Raw genomic sequence first — 21,528 nt, forward strand, 5'->3', positions numbered from 1 at the left:
CATAGCATGTCGGCGTGCTATCAATTTCGTCGATGTAGCGGCAACAGCCTCACAATTCCTTAGAGCGCAGCGTACGACACAATAAAATGCCATTGACGCTGTCCAGTGGTATCCATGGTCAAACTTCTTTATGCAGTCACTTCTTACGTATTCGATCAAACCCGAACAAAGCGAAATTTATGTATTTTTGAAGATGTCATCTCCAGAATGCTGACCTGAGAGGTTGGCACACTTCATTGTCCATACCTCTCATTGTGCAATGGTTATAGTATCCGTATAGGCAGACACAAAATAAGCTTGTATAATAACACTACCAGTTTCCTTGTCCCACCCCATTGCTTCAGAACGGAAGAGCAATAGACTGCGGACGTTGAATGCCCCAGGCTTGATTGGAAACTTTGAATATATCTATGCACCCAGTTTAGTGCAGAGCTACATACTGCAGAACGATGCGCAAGCATGTTTTTGTTATCACTCTTCTTCTTTTTGTGGTCGGTAAGACGAATACAAACACAACGCGCAGCTGCTTCCCGATACGTCGTCGGCATGTCTACCGAATCAAGCAGGTATGTAATTATTTTCGGTTTTATTAGAACGTTCGATCGAACGTTGGCTTAAGTAATCGCCTGTTTCGTGAAGTTACCGAGTACTTTTTTTTCACACATTTATGTCGTTGTCGTTTGCCGGTTATCAATGATTACTGGTCAGAAATCATACAATTTTCTGAATAAATGAATGATATGCCGCACCTTATTCTTAGACATGACCAACCATTCTGAGAGCATAGCCTTCACGACATGAATAGCCCGTTAATTCAGAAGATACGGCAGGAGAGAATATTAAAAAGAAGCGTACATTGAAATGACAAACTGCTCGGCTTTACGTGCCGAAACCATAATATATTTGGGAGGCGTGATATTGTCCTGGTCTCTGGATTAGTTTTGACGACCTGAATCAAGCGGTTGCTCTTGCATCGTGCCCTTATTGTAATGTGGCTGCCATCACCGGTAATAAAAACCTGTGCCTTTGAGATTAGAGTGTACGCTTTGAAGATGGTAATGTTTATAAGGCGTATGAAACCAAAGCAGGCCACGCGATTTGAGTGAAGCGGAAACTCCTTTCGTTATCCAAACACCTGTCGCAACGTCTAATGTCGAAATTCGTCCGCCTCATTACTACAGTAGTTGCGGATCTCGGCTGCTCACCTCAAAGCCGCGGCTTCGATTCCGGCCACCACGGTTGCATTTCCTTTTTAAGGCAAAAGCTTTAGGTGCCTCATGAAACGAGGAAATTGACCGGCGTCCAGTGTCGGCGTCTCCCGTCGGCGCCCACACAAGTGACTGCAAATATCATCACGTGTTCACATCCCCATATGACGTCATCATGACGCCTCAGATGGCCAAAGTTTGGGACGTCATTATAACGTGATCACATGAGGACGTCATTACATAATCTTAGGTCAACGGTGGGCTGTGCAAAACCAGGTGAGGTGCCTCCGATCCTGGAGGCAATGCAAAACCACATTAGGCGCAGAAAGCTTTCGGAGGGTGGCAGCGCAGGAACCACCTGCGGAAGATGGCTCCCGCATTCGCATCGTCTTTGGTGTCTGCATAAGGGTCCATGTGAGTTGTTTTATTTGAAATACTGCCCTTATTCATAACATATTTACATAGCACTACCCAAACAAGTTCATTTCGCGCATAAAGTCTTATAAGGATCGTAGTAATTGTGCTTGTGGCCACCCTTGTAAGTCCAGGTGGAGACCGGGATGGTGGCTGGTTGATCTCAGGTAGCGAAGGCGTGCTTGCTGTAGACCCGGGCACGGCCACAGCAAGTGTATCCCGTCCACTTCACTTTACAAGTGTCACGTCCACATCCGTTATAGAAGTGCCACAAGATGGACATGTGGTTCCGTACGCTGCGCGGTAGTGTGGCGGGCAGTAGGCGGTCACTGCTGATGTAAGCGCCACCCGAGCGCTAAGTCTCTGAAGCACCACAGGCTCTACATGGCTAAGCCCGCCAGGGAGGTGAGACGCACACAGGGTTTTGGGCGCTCGTGTGGTGCGTCGGAGACATTCGTCTGGGCGAATGTCTCCCATTGATAGTATAGATTGTCTCCCTCGACAATCAATACCTGTCTCTCCCAAAAGCCTGCCAACCAAGAAGTTCTCTCTGCTATGAAATTCCACGCTATATCGTGAGTCGCGCAGCAGCTTACAGCAATGGCTTTTCTTAATCATTTTTGCATGTAACCTGTATTTTGGAACATTTTCTTGAACGTTATGGCTTTCTAGAAAACAAGGTGTAAATTGCACTTATGAACTAACACAATCGTATTTAAGGGACCATGCTTAACCAATGACCATGTGTTGGTCAATAAGTGCAACTTATCCGCCAAGTTTCATCGAAATGCGCTTTTATTAATCGTGCTATTCATCCAAAGTCTAGATTTTAGCACAGGTAACGGAGGGTTGCACACATCGGTGTCCCTTCCCGGTGCTAGTAAGCACGCTCTGCGGGTCGTCATTCGACAGTCCCATTCACTTAAGTGCACTCTAGTAGGGTTAGCATTTCTCTTTTATTCAATCTAAGATTCGCCAGTAAAGGCTGTAAATAGGCACGCTCAAAGCTGATTATTTTGTGTAAATGTTTTGTGGCAATCCTCGCGGACGCACAGGTAGAACTTACCGCTAGAATTGCTTGCTACATAGACTAAAATGCACAAGCGAATAGACCGGCAGAACAGAATTTCAAAAACAATTTTCTCGCTTAAAAAAAGTAATATGATAGCACTTTCTGAATTGTAGAATTTGAATGCTGTTAGGAAATGCACATGATAGCCTCTTTTTCACAGGACCATCTGAGTGTTAAATTTCCGACTAAACGTGTGCGAAAATCAACTGTATTGCAACTTTAGTGCCAGGCGTACACACCATTTGACACTATTTACGTCTGAAACAATTTTCGCTCAGAGTAATAATTCCTGAAAATCAGTTAAGTTGGAAATTTCCTTAAAGCTTTTTTGTAAAAAGATTCCCAATATTGCTAGGTTATCACATTGGGAAGCTTGACCTCGTCCGCGTACGCAGCACTCAAGGTGTGCACGGTAATTGTGAGTTGAGCCGCGAATTGAGCTAATTTTCTTTTATAATTGAAAGCCTGCACTTAGCCACAGTAATGAACGGTATCAAACATGCGCATACAAATTTGTTTCATGTATAAAGTGTAACAGTGAACGATGGAAAGGTCCGTCAATCCAGCGGCCGAGGTCGGGTTGTCTGTCCAGCCTGAGGCCAGTTGCACGGAGATGGAAAATACGGCTTAACTGTAGGGCTTACAAGACCACAGCGAGTGGGTCCAAGTCATATCGCGGATTGGGGCGTCACAAAATGGGCACAATGTGCCATATGGGCCACGGTAATACCGGGCCGTGGCCACAGGTGAGGTAAGGGCAACCCCGACGCGAAGCCTCCACAGCGTAACCTCCTCTTGGTGGGTTAAACCACCATGGAGGTCTTACCCACACGGAGGTATAAGAGCTCCCGAAGTACGTCGAAGGATTTCTTTTCCCGGAGCTCGTTCCGTAAGCGTCTTCAGGAAAACGCTGAAGGGGGTGGAGTGTAATTTGTGGGAGGGTTGCCAAATCAGCTTGAACAAGCTCAGGCAAAGCGGTCGGAAGCACCCACTGAACACGCATGCATACAGCTTTGGAGGCAGCAAGATGGCTAATGCTATCCGAGAGTGATAGAGAGAGACCGATACAGTCTGCGTACATCGTGGATAGCTTCTGTCAAGCCAGTTCGAATGTTGAGCTGCTAATATAATCACCTTGAAGGCAAGGAAGCAGCGCAGCCGAACATGACGTATTGCGGCAAACTCGGCAAGATGGCCAATGGTGTGGCATCCGCTACATACGCGCATGTCTGGCCAGCCTTTGCTATTATTGGCCACAAAAGAGCGGTATGAATTGTGGCGCCTCTAACACTGCGATCAGTATACGCAACGACAGCGGCATCGTCTTCGTCATCAACGCGATAAAGGCGGGAAACTTCAGCGTTCGCCGGCCGAGGAACCGGCCTGTAATGGTGACCAAGAGGTTTGTTTTCACTCGGAACATCCGAAAGAGTAATTCGAATGTCTCATTCACGCTGTCCTAACGCTTACCCACCGGTAGCATGACGTCTCGTTTCTTTTTTTTTATTAACAGAAACGCATTTTATGCAAGGGTCAACCAAGATTTCACTGACGTATTTCATGACGGAAAGCTCAAGGTGTGAAGGAAAGCTCAAGGCACTGACGTATTTCAGTGACGGAAATACGTCAGTGAAATACAGGTGACGCAGACAACTAGAACAAAATGTTTCATGAATTCGGATGAGCCGGGAGTAGAACCCACGAGCTCTCGGTCCGCCACGACAGGTGCCGGGTGCTCTTGCCACTGGGCCAACGGCGCACATGTACGAGGCTTCAAAAAGAGCCAGGCCTGTGCTGAAACCACAGCACAGTCACAGCGAAAGCTGGAAGAGCGGTATTTCTAGAGCCCGTTGTAAGCTCTCTCGGGGCTACTAATACAAGCACACTAGCAAGGCACCCACTACGCCATAGATCACAATTTTGTGAAGTTGGTAAGCACCTACTAAGCCATTATTCGTCATTCTGCGGAGAAGCGAGGCACCAGCTACACGTCTGTAGGGCATTATGTGCACTTTGTTGACGCGACGACTGATGACGATGAAGAATTATGGCTCAGCCCTTTGTAATGGGTTGGAAGCTTTAAACGGCCCACCAGTTATGTAATTTGCATTGGGTGACGCCCGGTCGCTATTTCGCTCTCCCGTCATGCTGTATAACATACGTTGACGTGGGAGAGAGATGGGGGGGGGGCGAAGAACTTTACTGAGACCCCGAAGAAATGGATCATGCGCTTATGGGCTTCCTTGGCAACCAATACAAGTGCACTTGCGAGGAACCCACTACGCTATAAATCATTGTAATTTTACTGAGACCCCGAGGAAATGGATCATGCGCTTATGGGCTTCCTTGCCAACCATTACAAGTGCACTTGCGAGGAACCCACTACGCTATAAAACATTGTAATTTTTGAGAAGTAGGGCAGCAGGCACTGTGCCATTTTCGTCATTCTAGGGAGAGCCGTGGTACCTGCTAAACGCATGCAAGGCATTATGCGCACTTTGTTGATGCTGTGCCTGATGACGACGAAGAATAAAGGCAGAACCCTTTGTAATGGGTTGGAAGCATTCAACAACCTACTCGTTGCGCAATTCGCATTGTGTGACGCCTGGTTACAGAATTCGCGTTGTGCGACGCTTGGTGCTTATTTTACTCTTCTACCACGCTATATTGCATATGCTAACGTGGTTCCTTCCCGACATGAAGCCTGTATAGGACCATTTTGCAAAACAGTTTCAAGCACCGGCATGGCTCAGAGGTTGAATACTGGGCTCCCACGCAGAGGGCCCAGGTTCGAACCTCGTCCCATCCTGGAATTTTTTTCTTATTTCGTTTTTTTTTTCTTATTTCGAGCGATACTGGTTACGGACACCGGCGGCGGCGGCGGCGGACAACTACGGCGCCAAAAACGGCCGGTGAAATGATCTCATAACAGATTTCACTGTAAAACGCGCCTTAAATCTCTCCCACATCCCTCTTGCAGTGCTCTTGCTTGGCGCGGTACGGTGTCTCCGTCTCGGAAGGTGAAGTGAAGCACTGCATTATGACGCTCACGAGCGCGAACAGGGAGCGCTTCGGCACTTTGAGCACAACCGAGGTTTTCGGTGCGTATGCGGTGATTCGGTCCGCTGACGACGCAGCTATGTGCCTTGTCTTTCGCGTCCTGTTAGCGTGTGATGGCTCGCTGCAATAGCGCTGCTTCCACAGCACCAACGGTGTTTCTCTGCCGCCTACTGCTTCGAGTGCGATAGCACCGACTAAAAAAAATTGCACCATCTCCCGCTAAAGGAAAGCATGCGTGGATGCGAAGCAGCGTGGAGATGGTTCGCTTGAGCGGGAGATGGTGTAATTTTTTTAGGAGCTGGCTCGCCAGGATCTTAAGCTTCGGCGAAGCCCCGCGCCGTAAGCTGCATCCATCCCGTGAAAGTGTCGTGGAACGCGAAGAGGAACGCTACGCGCGTCGTGTCTTCAATCTAGCCTGGCCGTTAATTCTCACAGGGCGAGCGGGGAACGCGGTCGACAGGCGCGCGAGAGACGGAGGGGTGTGGAGAGGGAGAGGAGAGGAAGGTGGGGAGGAGAGAGGAGGTGTCTGGAGAGGGTTTGCGCATGCGCAGTAAGGGTTGTCCGGACGCACACTACCGTATTAAACTCGGCCATAAGGTGCTTCGCATCTAAACGTTTCACCATCTGCCACGAAAGGGAACCATGTGGGGATGCGAAGGAGCGCATGGGTCGACTTGTTCCGTTCGTCACGGGCACCTTGCCCGGCGCTAACGCGTCCTTGCATGTGGAGCACACCATGAATTCACTGTAGTTGGTGCTGCTGTTACTCGTCCTGAACTCTTGTTGGAGCACGCCACGCGGGTTCATCGCGCGTCTGCAGAATCTCGTTCCCCGACGCCATCACGTCATTGCTGAGAGAGTGTAAGGGGGAGAGGCCACAGCGTCTTTCCCAGCCTCTTACACAGGCCCGAACGCGCTAGCGTGTGCCAGCGCGTTCTGACTAGGAGACAACGTGTTGGTTCATCGCGCGTCTGCAGGATCTCGTTCGCCGACGCCATCGCATGATTCCTGAGATAGTGTAAGTGCGAGTGGCCACGGCGTCTTACCCAGCTCCTTACACAGGCCCAAACGCGCTAGCGTGTGCCAGCACACGTGGTTTTGTCTGCGTTACACCAAGCTAGGACAGCATATGGCAGCCCGGGCCCCAAAGTGCTCTGCACGTATCATCAAGGCGGTCGAAGAACAAGACGAAGAAGACTTCTCCTTGGCGCGAGGGCGCACTCTGCACGTATCATCATCAAGGCGATCGAAGAACAAGACGACGAAGACTTCTTGGCGCGAGCACGCGGTCAATATGTTACAGATGGCTATGGCAGGTCTTAGAAAGCGGACGGTCGCCAATGGTACTACGGACAAAGCCCAGCGCAAAAGCTGCTTCGCATCTAAAAACTGCTGCAATAAGCACCGCAGAAAGGCAACGGTGTCGATGCGGCAATGTCGCGCCTTGGTGGAGCGAGACACACGCCGTCGCAAGCGGAACGCCTTCGCGCGTTCGCGGCTCAAGCAACGCACTCTGCTTCTCGCGTTCATGAAGCGCTGTGTGGTATATGGATGGGAACAGGCGTAGGTTACACTACTACTCGGGAGCGCACACCTTGGCGCTTCTCTCTGAATTAGTGCATATCGAGTACGAATATTTACTATTTACTTGTCTATGCCATTTTTGCGCGGGATTCAGCATATGCTGTGTTCAGCTATACGTTAACAACTTCACGTACCACAACGGTTAAATCATGATCATGGGCATTAGTCGTTGGGATAGAGATGTGGCGCTATGCGTCAACGTGGCTTCATCTGCGTCAAACGGTGCTATAGGCACCATGCGGTGGAGTTTTCCAGTGTGGCTGCGGTGCCAAACCGCGTAGCCAGCGGATAAGAAAAGCAATATTGAGACGGGCTCGGACAAAATGGAACGACATGTGCGCGTCTCCCCCCCCCCCCCCTGCATGAGTGGGTGCACTGCGGCCAGGCTATGCTAGCCACCATAGCCGGGCTCGAAGGAAGACGAGTGCGCGTCTCTTTTTTCTGCGTGCCCCTAGCGGCCAATGTCAGCGAACTTGGGACGTGCAACAGCGTGCAACTCAGCTCCCTCTGGTGAGTGGACGGTGCCTTAAAACACCAATAAACATTTCACATGCCCTCATAAAAGGTGCTGAACTGTGCCTTGCTCAATTCGAACGTGAATGTTCAATTGCTTTTTTGGAATAATATCCACGGACCCCTAGCAATAGAGCATTTCGATGAAGAGTATCATTTCGGCCTCACACACTAAGACATAACGAGTGCTTCCGCGGTTCCGCGTAAACCATTAGAACCACGAACACATTTAAAATATCGTGCAAGCGAAAACAGAGCTCACATGGCACGAAGAACGATAATTATGGGGGGAGCTCTTATGCCGCAAGTTTCATTTATTTGTGTCATGTATTAGCATTTGTTTTTGCTAAAAAGCAAATCACTTCGCTAGCCTAACTTGCATTTCTTTGATACTCTACCTGAATAATAGGTAGCGTGTGAAGTGTATAGGATTATGATAAATACGAGCACTGTTTTCTTGTGCACTTTTTATTCAGTTTATGAACTGCCTAGAGCCGATATGGACGTACAGAACATCCAAATCAACTAGGATCCGCTGCCAGTATGACCAAATGGTTACTATAGAACCACTGACCGTTTTCTTCAACAGAACTATTTTGATCAGTAGGCAAAGGTATGTTGCTTGTTTTTTCTTTCTTGGCCTATTGATGTATTCAAATGAACTTTTATTTTTCCATTTGACAGGACTACCATGCAACTGCGCGGCGACATCGATCCACGACACACAGATATGATGGATGTCCGTACCCTAGGTACAACCCATATAGGCACTCATCACTAACTTTCCTACGCAATTACTGCAAGAGCGTCCTGCCTCCATGACGGTACTAGTTGCCTGCAATAGTTTACAACAACAAACATCTGCTGGGATATTTCCTATTCAGCTTAAATCAAAGTTGTCTTTCAGAAATGAAGCTAAAGGGACACTACTGAGCAAAAAAATATTCTCGAATTAGTAAATTGCTCCTTCACAGTACAAAAATCACCACCCTTTACCACGATGAGACACTTGGTAAGCTGGAAAATACGCCAAAAAATGCAGGCGGTGACGACACGTTGAGCTTTCCACCCCAATCGTGTGACGTCATGAATTTCGACGGCATCTGCTAGTGCCTACGTAGTTTCTAATTGTAAATATGCAGTAATTGTCCTGTGAAGGGGTCAGATACTTAGAATGCCAAGTCTCAGACAAGTTCGTTGAGTCTGTGTGGCCGAAATACGAATAAAACATTTTCAAATGAGTGACATCACGTGCAGAAATTTCCGCGCGATGTTTAAAAATGTAACTTTGACCTGAATCTTTTATCCTATTAATCAACCTACGAGGATGAAATTAGCGACAACATAGTTTTCAGTGTTTAATTCGTCAATCTAATCTTATTCAGTTATTCGCTTTAGTGTCCCGTTGACCTCTATAGCGTCTATTTGTTTGTTGGAGAGCCGCTTGCATTTATATAAATTTGTTTTCGTCAATTCAGAATCTATTTTATTCGGTGTTTTTCTGCTTTTTAATAGGTCTCATAAGACAGCAGTTAAAACCGCTCATTCATATTATTGAGGTTTACTTTTCATATAGGTAAACGTCATTAGGTTTCCTGTTTATGTACCACAGTTCTGGAGTGGTTGGCAAAAGACTGCGAAAGGGTTGATGTCGCTTTTGTTATAGAAGCAGGAATGAATGACACAACATTCTACCTACAGAAAAGTGATACGTATGCAAAGACTTCACAATGCCAGAAGAAGGCGCTTTCGAAAACAAGGTTAAATTTAGAGTAATTTAATCTGCATAGACGTCTGTGCTATTTCAACGTCATACGCTAAAATTGTGATATTTGTGCTTGCTTGATAAGGTGGGGAATTGTAACCTTGATATTTTAGTTTAAAGAACTCATTTACTCACATACCAATGCGCAGTATTTTTCGAAAACGTTCACAGCAAAAACAGCGAACGCTCTCACGCTGCAGTTTCTTTTGCCCGTTTGTTTTTAAAGCATTCCTGCCACAAATACTTTACATGCTTTTTTTTTGCTGTGACAATGAGTACCTAGCGACCCACTTATCACGAATGGAAACCTCGTTTCCTCAACCGCGCGATGGTTAATATCTGGATACATTTTATATCCCCCAGTCGTAGCTTCGGTTTCAGAGAGCGCCGAGTAAGGTGAGAACCAACGGGGTTCTGATGTAAACATAGATGCCGACGTCAGCTCACAAAACCGCCTGGACATGATCAATACGTTCATAACTTTGTTAAACGAAGACTCCCTGGGTACCTAATCTCCTTTGGTACGTTGGAAATATGTGCGACCTCCCCAAGCCCACTGCCGAGGCAAGAACGTCAGCCATTGTACCCCCGTGCAAGTCCATATAGAAGCTGCTCTCTGTTTACGCTGAAAAGGTCTGCTAGGAAGGAGCGGTCGCAAGGAGCATGGCAGTCGTCACAAACTGGTGATACAGGTGGTTGTTGGTTGTTTGCATTAAAAACAAGCTGCTGTCGATGTCATGAGGTGGGACGCTTCGCCTGCAGCGACAGGAACTTTAAAATTGATTTGAAATTTGTTCTATGCTGTTTAGCCGATGACATTTTGTACACAATGCCTGTGTGTACACACAAATTTATCATACAAGTTATCTCCTTTTCAAAAATTATGTACCTCCCATTGAAATATTTGGAATTTATACAAAAAAGGTATGCTTTAGCGAGAAAGCACGAGCAAAATGTTTGGTTCAATAATAGCAATAAAAACGAAGAAACTTCCTTAATCTTGAACATGGTATTTTTGATTAGAAAATTGCAATGCACGTTTGCGGATGTCATTTGCGCTATATAATCTCTATTTTAGTAGACAAATTCTTATAGAATCCCATATGCGCTTGTTGCAGCTAGCAAAGACAATGTCTCTCACAAATTTCAACCACATAAATATACGTTAAAGTTGCATTTCAGAGTAAAATAAAAGTGGAACTCTGACCACAACAATATTCCGAAGATGTTGTTATGTACACAAGTGAAAATATATCCGCCATCACATATTAGTAGCTACGGTGTAGACCTTTCGAGCACGAGGGCGAGGTTTGCTATAGGGGCTAGATTAAGTGAATTGCATTTCGGCAAAATGCAAGAGCAGACGTGTGGTTATGCCTATGTGCGGGATAATAAAACCCTGGTTGTCATAATTAACTCCGTGTCCATTGCGTCGTAACGTTGGGTGTAAAGCGCTACTCAACAAAAACATGGCATCGCAAAGAAAGTCACTCTATACACAAATAAACTCTACTGTGTTTTTTTTTATGTTGACCAGATCATGATGTATGTTGAAATGTTACACTCAGAGAACAAATTACTTAGTTTTGTGGGAGCAGGCTCACCCAGTAAACAGTCCCTCCTATGCCAGTGTGAACGCCGCTTTGTTCACCGTCGCTACCACGCAACAATATTGTACCTCATAACTGCTGTCGACGTGGTAATTTTAGCTACTCTATCTTGCAGCGATAGGTCAGAACACTACTGGACATGGCGACGTAGCTGTTTCGCTGTTTTCTCACTATATTTTCACGTATTTCTTAACCATGCTTGTTCTAAGCCAGCGTCTGTTACTTCAAAACGCTCTGTAGTGTCTTCAAGTCCTATTTTCCTAGCGCAGGAGTTAGGCTTGGAATTACAGTGGTTAGAAACACAGATTTTATAAAATGCTTCGGGAACCACGGTCACCTCCTCAAGCACCTTCTACAAGGAGCGTTGTCGACTTCAGACCTTTTAGAAACTGGGAATATACGGCTCAGGCAAGCCTAAATAGACATACACTGAAAAGAGATAGCTCAGCTCGCAGTAAGACGTACGCTAGATACGAGGAGAAACCTGGCCATTAGGACAGAAGCGCTACAGGGTTTATTACGAAACAAACGTTAACCGCCGTTAATCGCCTTGACAGAGACGGTGAAGTCAAACCTCGCGTCATAAATCAGGTTATAAAATCAATGCTGCTGGCACAAGGCGAAATGCTTCAGAGATTGCCTGGAAAAAGGTTTTCACTTATGGGGGCGCTCGGCGGCTGTGAGCGCGTAGAAGAAAACGACGATCGCATATGCGCTCGTGTCACGCGGCAGCCGCTGGTAGCGGGCAGTTGCGGCCGAGGCTTGATGCAGTAAAGATGTGCCCCTTTGTGTCTCGGCCTCATATCTTAAGGGTTCAGGGCTAACCGCAGCCGCAAAACCCTACATCTGGCACCCAACGGGAAGGACCGCGCCCCGACATGTTCTGCCCGATCAACGTACGCCGGATCCCACCAGCTCCTGACTTCGGCCTCCTGACTCCTGCACGGCGATATCGCCTTCGAGGAGCTATGGGCGCTGAAGCGGGCGTTCATGGATATGGCCGCCTACGGGGTCTACGACCTGGTCCTCCTACTTCAGGCGGTGGAGACCCTCATGCGCCTCTGCCTTTCCGGGCAAATGACCCCCGATGAGCAGCGGCGTGCCATCATCGCCCTCGAGCACCTCGGCGCTTACCTCGGCGTCCCGCTGCCCGCGCAGGCCATGGAGGCTGTGGCGCGCTCGTGCGGCGAGGTGATACCTGGGGCCGACGACGAAGGCGGCGACGATGCGTGCGCTGACGAGGTCGGCATCGAGGCTCGTGCGGGCTCATGCGGCGGGCCGGCACCGCGGGACGACCAGCGACGCGATGGCGATGCATCGTCCGCCAGCGAGGGTGCAGCGTCCAGGAACGGTGAGGCGAACACGGCGGTGGACGACGCGATTTCTGGGGACACGGCCGGGGACTGCGACGACATTGAAGCAGAGGTCAGGAAGTCCCAGGATGACGACAATGCGGCGGCCGTGAAGAAAAGGAAGAAGACGAGAAATAAGAGGAGGAACCGGAAGCACAGGGACACGAGACTAACACTAGACGAATCGGAGTCCGGCACCGAGGTGGTCCGCACTCGTTACCTCGAGAGGGACAAGGCTGCCCTTGAAGCTGAGGTAGATCGTCTCAGGCAGGACACATCGCAGCATGCTACCCGCATCTGCCAGCTGGAACGTGAGTTGTCAAACTTGACACATGCACATGATGGTCTCAAGGAGGAGCACGACGTCTACAAAGCGAAGGCCACCACCATGATTAATGAAAAGGACTGCCACATTTCTGGCCTGAGGAACAAGGTCCGTACTCTGGAGGAACAGCTCGAAAAGCAGCTGGACGAGTCGCGGCAACATTTCTTCGAGGCCAAGACATCCTAGAGTGACAAAATCCAGACCCTTGAAGCTCAGATCTTGAACATGGACTGGAAGGTGGCCGAGGACTCGCTGGAGTACAGTCGCATGGAGAGGCTGCTTGCAGATGCTCAGCAGCGCCTCAAGGATCAGCAGCAGCAGTGTGCCAAGTTTGAGGAGCAATTTCTGGAGCGGGACACTCAACTGGCAAACATGCGGCGCAGCCATGAAGAAGAGCTGCAGCGGCAACGCGCACTCCAGGACTCCCAGCTGGACGAGCTACGGAGGCAAGCGACTGTTCGCCGTGCGCAGCTCGCCCAGGCCCAACAGGACCGCGACCGAGAGGCCAGTCAAGCGCCGACATTAATTTTGAAACTGAACCAAAAGGAGGCAGAGTGCAAGGAGAACCAGGAGCAGATCCAGGGGCTCGAGGAGGGCCAGAGGACTTTGTTGGCAAAGGTCTCCGAGCTAGAGAAGCAGCTCAATCTGGCGTCGGACTGTGAGACAATCCTCAAGCACGGTCTGAAGAGGAGTGACGCTGAACTAGAGACCATGCAGGAAGAGCTTGCAAAGCTGAACCAGGTGCTGGCCTCGGCTGAGATCGAGAACAAGCGGCTGATGGAGGAGCTTGAGGCAAGACAGCAACAAGCGGATAAACAACAATCCAGGTTGAAAGCGGTAACCCAGCTGCTGGGATCCCGGGAGACGAACGGCAGAACAGGTGGATCCACTCGAGGTGGAACCTGCCGCGCACGTGCGGAATTGCACCAGCGTGCCTGACCCGCATCGCAACATCAGCGAGGGAGGCGTGCGCACCGGAGGCATATGCAGTCGGGGCTTCGTTGGGGACGTCGCGCTGCCGTCGCTGCCAAGGTCACTGGCGTTCAACGACTACTACCTGGAGGAGTAGCCGCCACCCGCACGTGAATGGTCTGGAGGGCTACAACGGCAACGACATACGACAACGACAACGGCTTATGACTCGCTGGGACCGGTGCTGCACCAGGAGCCTCGGCGTTCCATCATGCTCTCGACCGTGGTCATGCTGACGACCGTGGTCGTCAACCTGAGCGAGTCCGGTGCGCCTCCGTCTTCGGGCGGCAGCAGAGTTGCATGTGCTGCGCGCGTAAGCAGTTCCGTGACTGGCAGCCCATGAGGTCCCACAGAGAGTTGTGGGCGGACAGCGCCGGCATGTGGTCGTGTGTGCCACGTGCAGTCCGCCGTGGCCAAAGATAGCCAGGACAGGACACTTGCGCGCGCTACCCTCGTGAAGTGGCCCGCGTACTTCTCGCTCACTTTTTTCCGAGGGGAGGGAGCAGTATGGGGGCGCTCGGCGGATGTGAGCGCGTAGAAGAAAACGACAATCGCATGTGCGCTCGTGTCACGCGGCAGCCGCTGGCAGCGGGCAGTTGCGGCCAAGGCTTGGACCAGTAAAATGTATCTCTTTGGGTCTTGGCCTCATCTCTAAAGGGTTCAGGGCTAGATGCAGCCGCAAAACCCTGCACACTTTTGGTGTAGAGCGCCTGATGATAATATCTACAGACCCCAAAAGTGTTTGACACAACTATAGATGTGCTTGCAAATTTCAGGTTTGCAAGCTCTATTTCGTGAAACATTGATATATGAGGCTCCGGATTCATCCTGTGGTGTCCTGAAGATCGGTCCAGTAGGACGAGGTATGTGTATTCTTTTCTTTCTCAGTGTCACAACTACCGCTGATCAATACGCTCTTATTCAACGAGCAGACAATGCGTTTCGCTAAGTTGATGCCACCTATGCGAACCACGAGGTTTGAAAAAATTACACCATCTCCCGCTAAAGGGGACCATGACCCGATGCGAAGCCGGATCACTTGCATGATCGCGTTCCGTTGGCGTTCGTTGGGCATGCTACGACCTCGCGTCGTGGAACGCGATGAAGGACGCTACGCGCGTCGTATCTTCCATCTAGCCTGGCCGTTAATTCTCACAGGGCGCGCGGAGAACGCGGTCGACAGGCGGGTGAGAGGGAGGCAGCGTAGGAAAGGAGAGAGAAGTGGAGGGGACGCGCATGCGCTCGAGCTCATCGCGGCGTTGCGCAGGAGAGAATTTCGGCATGTCTAGGCCGCGTTTCAGAGGAAGAGTTGAAAGGGGGAGGGGAGAGGGGAAGTGGGGAAGGGGAGAGGGTGAGTGCAGAGAGGAAAGGGGAGAGGGGGTAGATGACAGGGGGAATGGTGAGGGGAAGGGGAGAGGAGGTGTGTGGGGAGGGTATGCGCATGCGTAGTAAGGGTGGTCACGCCGCACACCACCACCACCGGATTGAGCTCCGCCTTAAGATACTTCGCATCTAAAAGCAATACTTCGGCAGTGCTCAACACCACAGATTCTACCGCACCACTTCGGCATTTCGCTTCCCACTAACGCAACACCGATGCGATCTCCATGCTTTCGTGGTCACAAATCTGATGACAACGCTAATCAAAATACGCTGCAAAATATTCCACTCACATTTTACACAGTGCCTCGTTTACTAATAGCTGAATAGGCATTAGCTTACATTACGTCGGGAGACAAGCTTTCGGTGGTTTAAATAAAACATATTACTGTGAGTACGGATGTTAGTGGAGAACTATATTTGAAAATTTAATCTCCTCGAATGACATTACCGAATAGGTTACTTCGGTTTTTCGCTTTTACTTCGGACAAAGAATTGCTGCTCTTACTGATTCATAGAGAACATTGTTGGCTGTAAGTTATGTTTTAGCATGCATACAAGTTTACAACGGATAACGTTTGTGCAGAACAGCCGTCGCATTCCCCACGGCTACTTGCGATGCCACGTATTGTTTTTCTATTAATATTAGTTGACGTAGAGCAACGATGTCGGCATATCACTCACACAGTGTAAGCAGTAAATACTGGCCCACTCATTCTCATGCAGACAGATATATGCACACCTTCTGCTGTTCGGATGTCATATTCTGTGAACTCACTAATGAATAATAGAGTTTGAGCAAAGGTACGTGTGAAGTACAGCCACACTTACTGAAAAATACAGAGATGACAAACGCGACAATATTTCACAGGTGCAAGTATAAATGGGTTAGATACGTGAAGAATACGTACATCTACCGTAATGTAAAATTGGCTGAGGTTTAACGCTTGTAAATCTAGGTATTAGACGCGGCAGGTACGTTTAGTTGGTCTTGCAAAAGCTATGCACACAGTGTTTCGTTGTCCGCCGCGGTGGCATAGCGGTTACGGTGCTCGGCTACTGACCCGAAGGTCGCGGGTTCGATCCCGGCCGCGGCGGTCGCATTTCGGTGGAGGCGAAATGGTAGAGGCCCGTGTACTTAGACTTAGGTGCACGTTAAAGAACACCAGATGGTCGAAATTTCCGGAGCCCTCCACTACGGCGTCTCTCATAATCATATCGTGGTTTTGGGGCGTAAAACCCCGGATATTATTATTATTACAGTGTTTCGTTAAGCTAGGCTTTACTGCAAATCTGATGGTGAAGCCACTCAGAGGTCGAAATTTAGTTGTGCCGTTGCGGTTGTGCAGAAGTCCACGGCGAACCCAAGGGGACTTACGGGCATTTGGTAATCGAAGTGTGTACCTAGCTCCTTTCGCTCTTTCCTTCGGTAGGCTCCGTTCGTCTGCTCGCCTCTCTACGTCTCCTAGTGCTCCTTCTCATCGTGTGAGACGAAAGACCGGGGAGCGCGCGCACTTGCTTGCAGGCAGGTTCTTGTTCGACCACTAGACAGTGTCTATTGGTCGAGACATTATCTAATCAGACAAGTGACGCCACGATGGCAGCTGGAGGTAGCGGAATGCTTGTCCTGTGTGTCCGTGTGTTCGTTTTTCATAGCCGCGCTTTATGCGTTGTTCATCTTTAGTGTGAATGACGAACTAGCCCAGTCAGCTACTATAATAGCCGAAAGGCGGCCGAGGAGCAGGAGAGCGTCAGTGGGGCGTTGAAGCCTAGTCACCTCGTACCCCGCCGGAGAGGCTTCAAATGAGCGCAGCGGCAACGTCTCTGTCAAGTGGATTATTATTATTATTATTGTTATTATTGTTATTATTATATTATTATTATTATTATTATTATTATTATTATTATTATTATTATTATTATTATTATTATTATTATTATTATTATTATTATTATCATTAATTTATCACAGCACATGTGATTGGAGGCGAAGGAAAAAGCCATTTAAGGCATTTAAGAATGCCTTGAGGCAGTCCTTCGCCCCCGTGCAGTCAAGGACAGCAGCTGAGGTACAACCACGTTTTTAACACTGTTAACACATAAAACTTGTAATAAATCGTTTTAAACAAAACATTAATTTCAACACACCACAAAAATTTATATCCATTGCTTGTCACCCTATACAGAACGTCCTGCATTTGTATGCATCCTGTTCACATCGGCGTGATGCACCAACACAACAATTCATCACTACTATAGCATCGCATTGGCGATATTTATAGTGTACAATTATACAAAGACAAACAATTTTCGAGAATGAGCTTCAGACGCTGCTTCGGTTCCTTAAGAAGCATTTGTTAGGAATCGAAGCGGCGTGGTGGCTGAGGGCCTGACATATACCCACCTCAACTTAGCTACAGCATCCCAAGGGCCGGTCCTCCACAAGAACGTTGAAGGAACAGGGCATAAAGCCTCGAGGAACAATGTGGCGAGGAACAGCGCAACGGTGGGCAAAAACAAGGGTGAACATTAATCTAGGATGATTAGGAATGCTGTTGACAAGGCGTAAAAGGCACTGCTACAACGCTCAGTGATGTTTTTCACTGTCAGACTAATGGCCCCTATCGTCGCAAGACAATGTAACGTGAACCACGCTGTAACGTGAACCACGAAATATACCGCACTTACCTAATAAGCTGCCGGTACATTTCGGGCTAATTTCATTCTATAATGCTCTTATTTATCGCTCTTGTTCTGCATTTCTTCTCAAGTGTTACATTTTACAGTGTCCGCGTGAGCTGTAAAAGCATATGCTACGAAAATACCTAACAAGTCCAAAGCCAGCACCATCCATGCCCCTTTTATTTTTTGTACGCAACTTCTTCTTTCACGCTGTTCAAATATTTTGGATTCAACCAAATATATAAGCTTCTCCTTCGCTTAAAACATTGCTTGTTTATGCTGATTACTGGTTAGTTAATGCTTCGATCCGCTGTGACCTGTTGTCGTGAAGGAACACAGTGTAAGAAAAATAATTTAGGTGTGGACACTTTCGGCCCACCGCGCCTTGCGCGGGCGGAGGCACTGGCTCGGCACTTAGGAACAAACACGGTATCTTTTACGTGGATGCCTCCGGTCCTCACCATGGGGGTTGGTACACGGCTGCAGCAGTCGTCCACCAAAACGTCGCAGTGAACGGCTTAACATTCAGGGCACAAAATGTAACCCATGCGGAGGAGGTCGCCATGGCGCTAGCTGCCGCAAACCAGGACTCGCACGTCATCATTACCGACTCGAGAGGGGCCTGCAGAAATATTGAACAGGGGTACGCTCCTCAACTTGCGTATCGCATCCTGCAAGATAGCAATTACGTCGGGGCCCCCGCGTCCCGGATGATCATGTGGGCTCCAGCTCATATGGGCCTCGAAGGCAACGAAATGGCAGACGCCGCTGCCCGCGCACTCACTCTCCGGGCAACGCCTTCAGACCCTTCCGAAATGGATCCCGAACCCAATCCGGCCTTAACGTATCGAGAAATTTGTCAATTCTATCAATTCGGCCACGCAATTTAACCTAAACCCTGTAAGGGCCTTACAAACGTGGAGGAACGCACACTCCTCCGCCTTTACACCAAAACACTGCTGTGCCCGGCAGTTTTAAAACATTTTGATCCGGCCTGTACAGGAAAATGCCCATACTGTGAGGAGAAGTCTTCGGACGTCTACCACATGGTGTGTGCATGCCATTCAGCACCGAACCTCACCCCAAAAGCACACCCCACCCGGGAGGACTGGGAGGCAGCCCTGCTCCGCTGCTCGACCTGGCGAGCCAGTAGGCCTTGGTCGACCGAGCTCGAGTCGCGGCGATCGCCAATGGGTTCCTGTAATGAGGAGCCCACCTAATGCTTGTGAGGGGTGGCCCCCTCCGGGCCACCTCGCCCTTACTCCCTGTATGTACCTCTAATAAAGTTTTTTCCTCCTTCGACAGAGAACGCATCGAGAAAATGTTCGGCTATACCATATGCGCCGGCCATAGGCGTGCGCAGGGGGGGGCAAAGGGGGCGAGAAGGGGGGGCGCAAAGTCAGCCCTATACATTGTAGGGGGGGCGATAGGGGGGCGCAAAGGCAGCCGCATACATTGACATAATAGGGAGGGGGGGCGCTGCGACGAACCTTCGCCCCCCCTGAAGGGCAACCCTGCGCACGCTTATGGCGCCGGCCACTGCGTCCTGGCACTAAAGTGAAGTGGCCCTACGACGTAGTGGCCTAAAGGGACGAGGCGGACGCACGTTTTCTATTTTTCTCCTTGTAGTTTTCTTAAATCACCGTGCACGCTAGCAACTAGAGGTAGAAATGCATGGCGCTAGCAAGTGCAGGTTACGCATACCGCGTAACCGAAAAACGTTACGTGCGGCGAAGGCCGTGGCTGCATCCACGGCACGGAGTAAAAAAAAACAGTAAATTAGTTTTTCTTACACCGCGGTTCTAACTCTGCCTCCTCACGTACGCAACACTGTTACGGGCGCTAAGGTCATCGTCTACAGTACATGCGCCAGCCGCAGTTAGGCGTGGGGGCACTGCTACTTGGGGGCGTAGAGAGGGACCGAAAGCGCCGAACATTATCTGGAAGCGCCATAGGGCGGAGTGTCACCAACTAAATCATTTCTCTTACGCCGTGTTCGGGAAGGAGGAGGCCACTGTTTGTTGTTGTGCACATTGAAAAGCCTTTTAGTCCTTGCAGCCGAAGGCGTTATGTGATTTGTCTTATCGGTACACCCGCTCCTGAGGTGCAAAGGGTTACGGGAGGCACCTCGAACGAAGGCAGCATAGGTATGCGCCTAACTAAAAAAAAATAAGGCATCTTCGCACTAGTAGTCCCAAGTCTGAAGTACCAACAGAGCTGGGCGGCCCTTATTTCTCTTTACTTTTCTCGTTCTTTCGTACTCTCTTTCTTCCTCTGTCTCTCTTTTGTCCTTTTTTTCTATCTCTTAATTGTCTATGTTTCATTCTATTACCTTCGTTCGCTCTCTGTCTATTCCTTTCTATCCGCTTCTTCTCCTTTCTCTCTTTTTTCAATTTCTTCCCTTTCTTTACCTCTGTCTGTCCACTCGTCGCTTCCTCTTTCTATCTGATTCCCTCTCTCTCTTTTTTGTTTAGCTCTTTCTTTCACTTTCTCTCTTGCTCTGGCTTTTCCATTTCTTTTTTGTGTGCATTTCTTTGCATCTCTTTCTCTCTCTGTGCATTTCTTTCTGTTTATTTTCCTCCCTTTTTTCTCTCTATTTCTGTCTTCCTCTTTGTTTAGTTCTTTTGTTTCTCTTTCTCTCTTTCTTTCTCTCTCCCTGTGCTCGTTCTCTCGGCCATCCGAGTTATTGCATTGCACGCCGGACAAATCGGCACATCGGGAGAGAGCTCGCCGGATGCACGTTCGAGGAGTGAAGCAGAAGATGAAGGAGAGGACCAAGAGAGCGCGCGCCAGCCGAGTTATTGCCTTGCGCGCGCTAGAAACAAATGGCTAGAAAGGTAGAGACCGTTCATGATGGTGATAATGTTTGGGAACGCGTACTGGCTTAACGAATAGGATAACAGCTGCGCCGTAGCGCCGCCACGGTGGTCTAGTGGTTATGGCTCTCGACTGCTGACCCGAAAGTCGCGGGATTGAATCCCGGCGTCGGCGGCTGCATTTTCGATAGAGGCGAAAATGTTTGAGGGCCGTGTACTTAGATTTAGGTGCACGTTAAACAACCTCAGGTGCTCTGCTACGGCGTCCCTCCTAACCATATCGTGGTTTTGGGACGTTAAACACCAGATGTTGTTGAGAGCTCCGCTGCAAAACACTCAATGATATTCCACATTGTGAAGGTGGGTGACCGGCCATGCTCAAGGGCGGAAAATCTCCTTTGAGGTTTGTGTAAAGGATGTGCAAGCGTGCAGTTTTTTTTGTAAGTTGCGGCCTTCACAAGAACGCTGCTTGCGGGCACCAGCGGCGTCTGCTTGTTAAGCGGGAAGTAAACAGCGCGAAAGACGGAACAACAGAAAAAGGAAGACACAAACTCTGTCTTTCACGCTGTTTCCTTTCCGCTATGTCATACCAACACGCCCATGCAACGAGCGTAGCTGCTTTTTAGCGTTCCTCAGAATTTCCCGCAGCCATTTGAAAGGGCCCTGAGACACAAATTAAGCATGCCAATTGCAACGCTTATTCTGGTACTCTGGAATGCGGCGACATCGCTGCGCAAGTGGCATAGCCAAAAACAAAGCCGTTATACTTTTATTA

General features: G+C 49.1%; 1 protein-coding gene across 1 annotated transcript in view; it reads left to right on the top strand.

Moving 5' to 3' along the window:
* The first annotated feature begins 350 nt into the window (after positions 1 to 350).
* The window catches only part of LOC119406965 (uncharacterized), a 31,441-nt gene continuing 10,263 nt past the window's right edge, over positions 351 to 21,528 (top strand). The window contains exons 1-4 of the mRNA XM_037673781.1: positions 351 to 566; positions 8,328 to 8,464; positions 8,536 to 8,603; positions 14,652 to 14,738. Coding sequence (XP_037529709.1) covers positions 450 to 566; positions 8,328 to 8,464; positions 8,536 to 8,603; positions 14,652 to 14,738 — 409 coding nt within the window. The 5' untranslated portion in view covers positions 351 to 449. The remainder of the gene's footprint in view (positions 567 to 8,327; positions 8,465 to 8,535; positions 8,604 to 14,651; positions 14,739 to 21,528) is intronic.

Source organism: Rhipicephalus sanguineus, chromosome 10, assembly GCF_013339695.2.
Source record: "Rhipicephalus sanguineus isolate Rsan-2018 chromosome 10, BIME_Rsan_1.4, whole genome shotgun sequence".
Taxonomy (NCBI): Eukaryota; Metazoa; Arthropoda; class Arachnida; order Ixodida; family Ixodidae; genus Rhipicephalus; species Rhipicephalus sanguineus.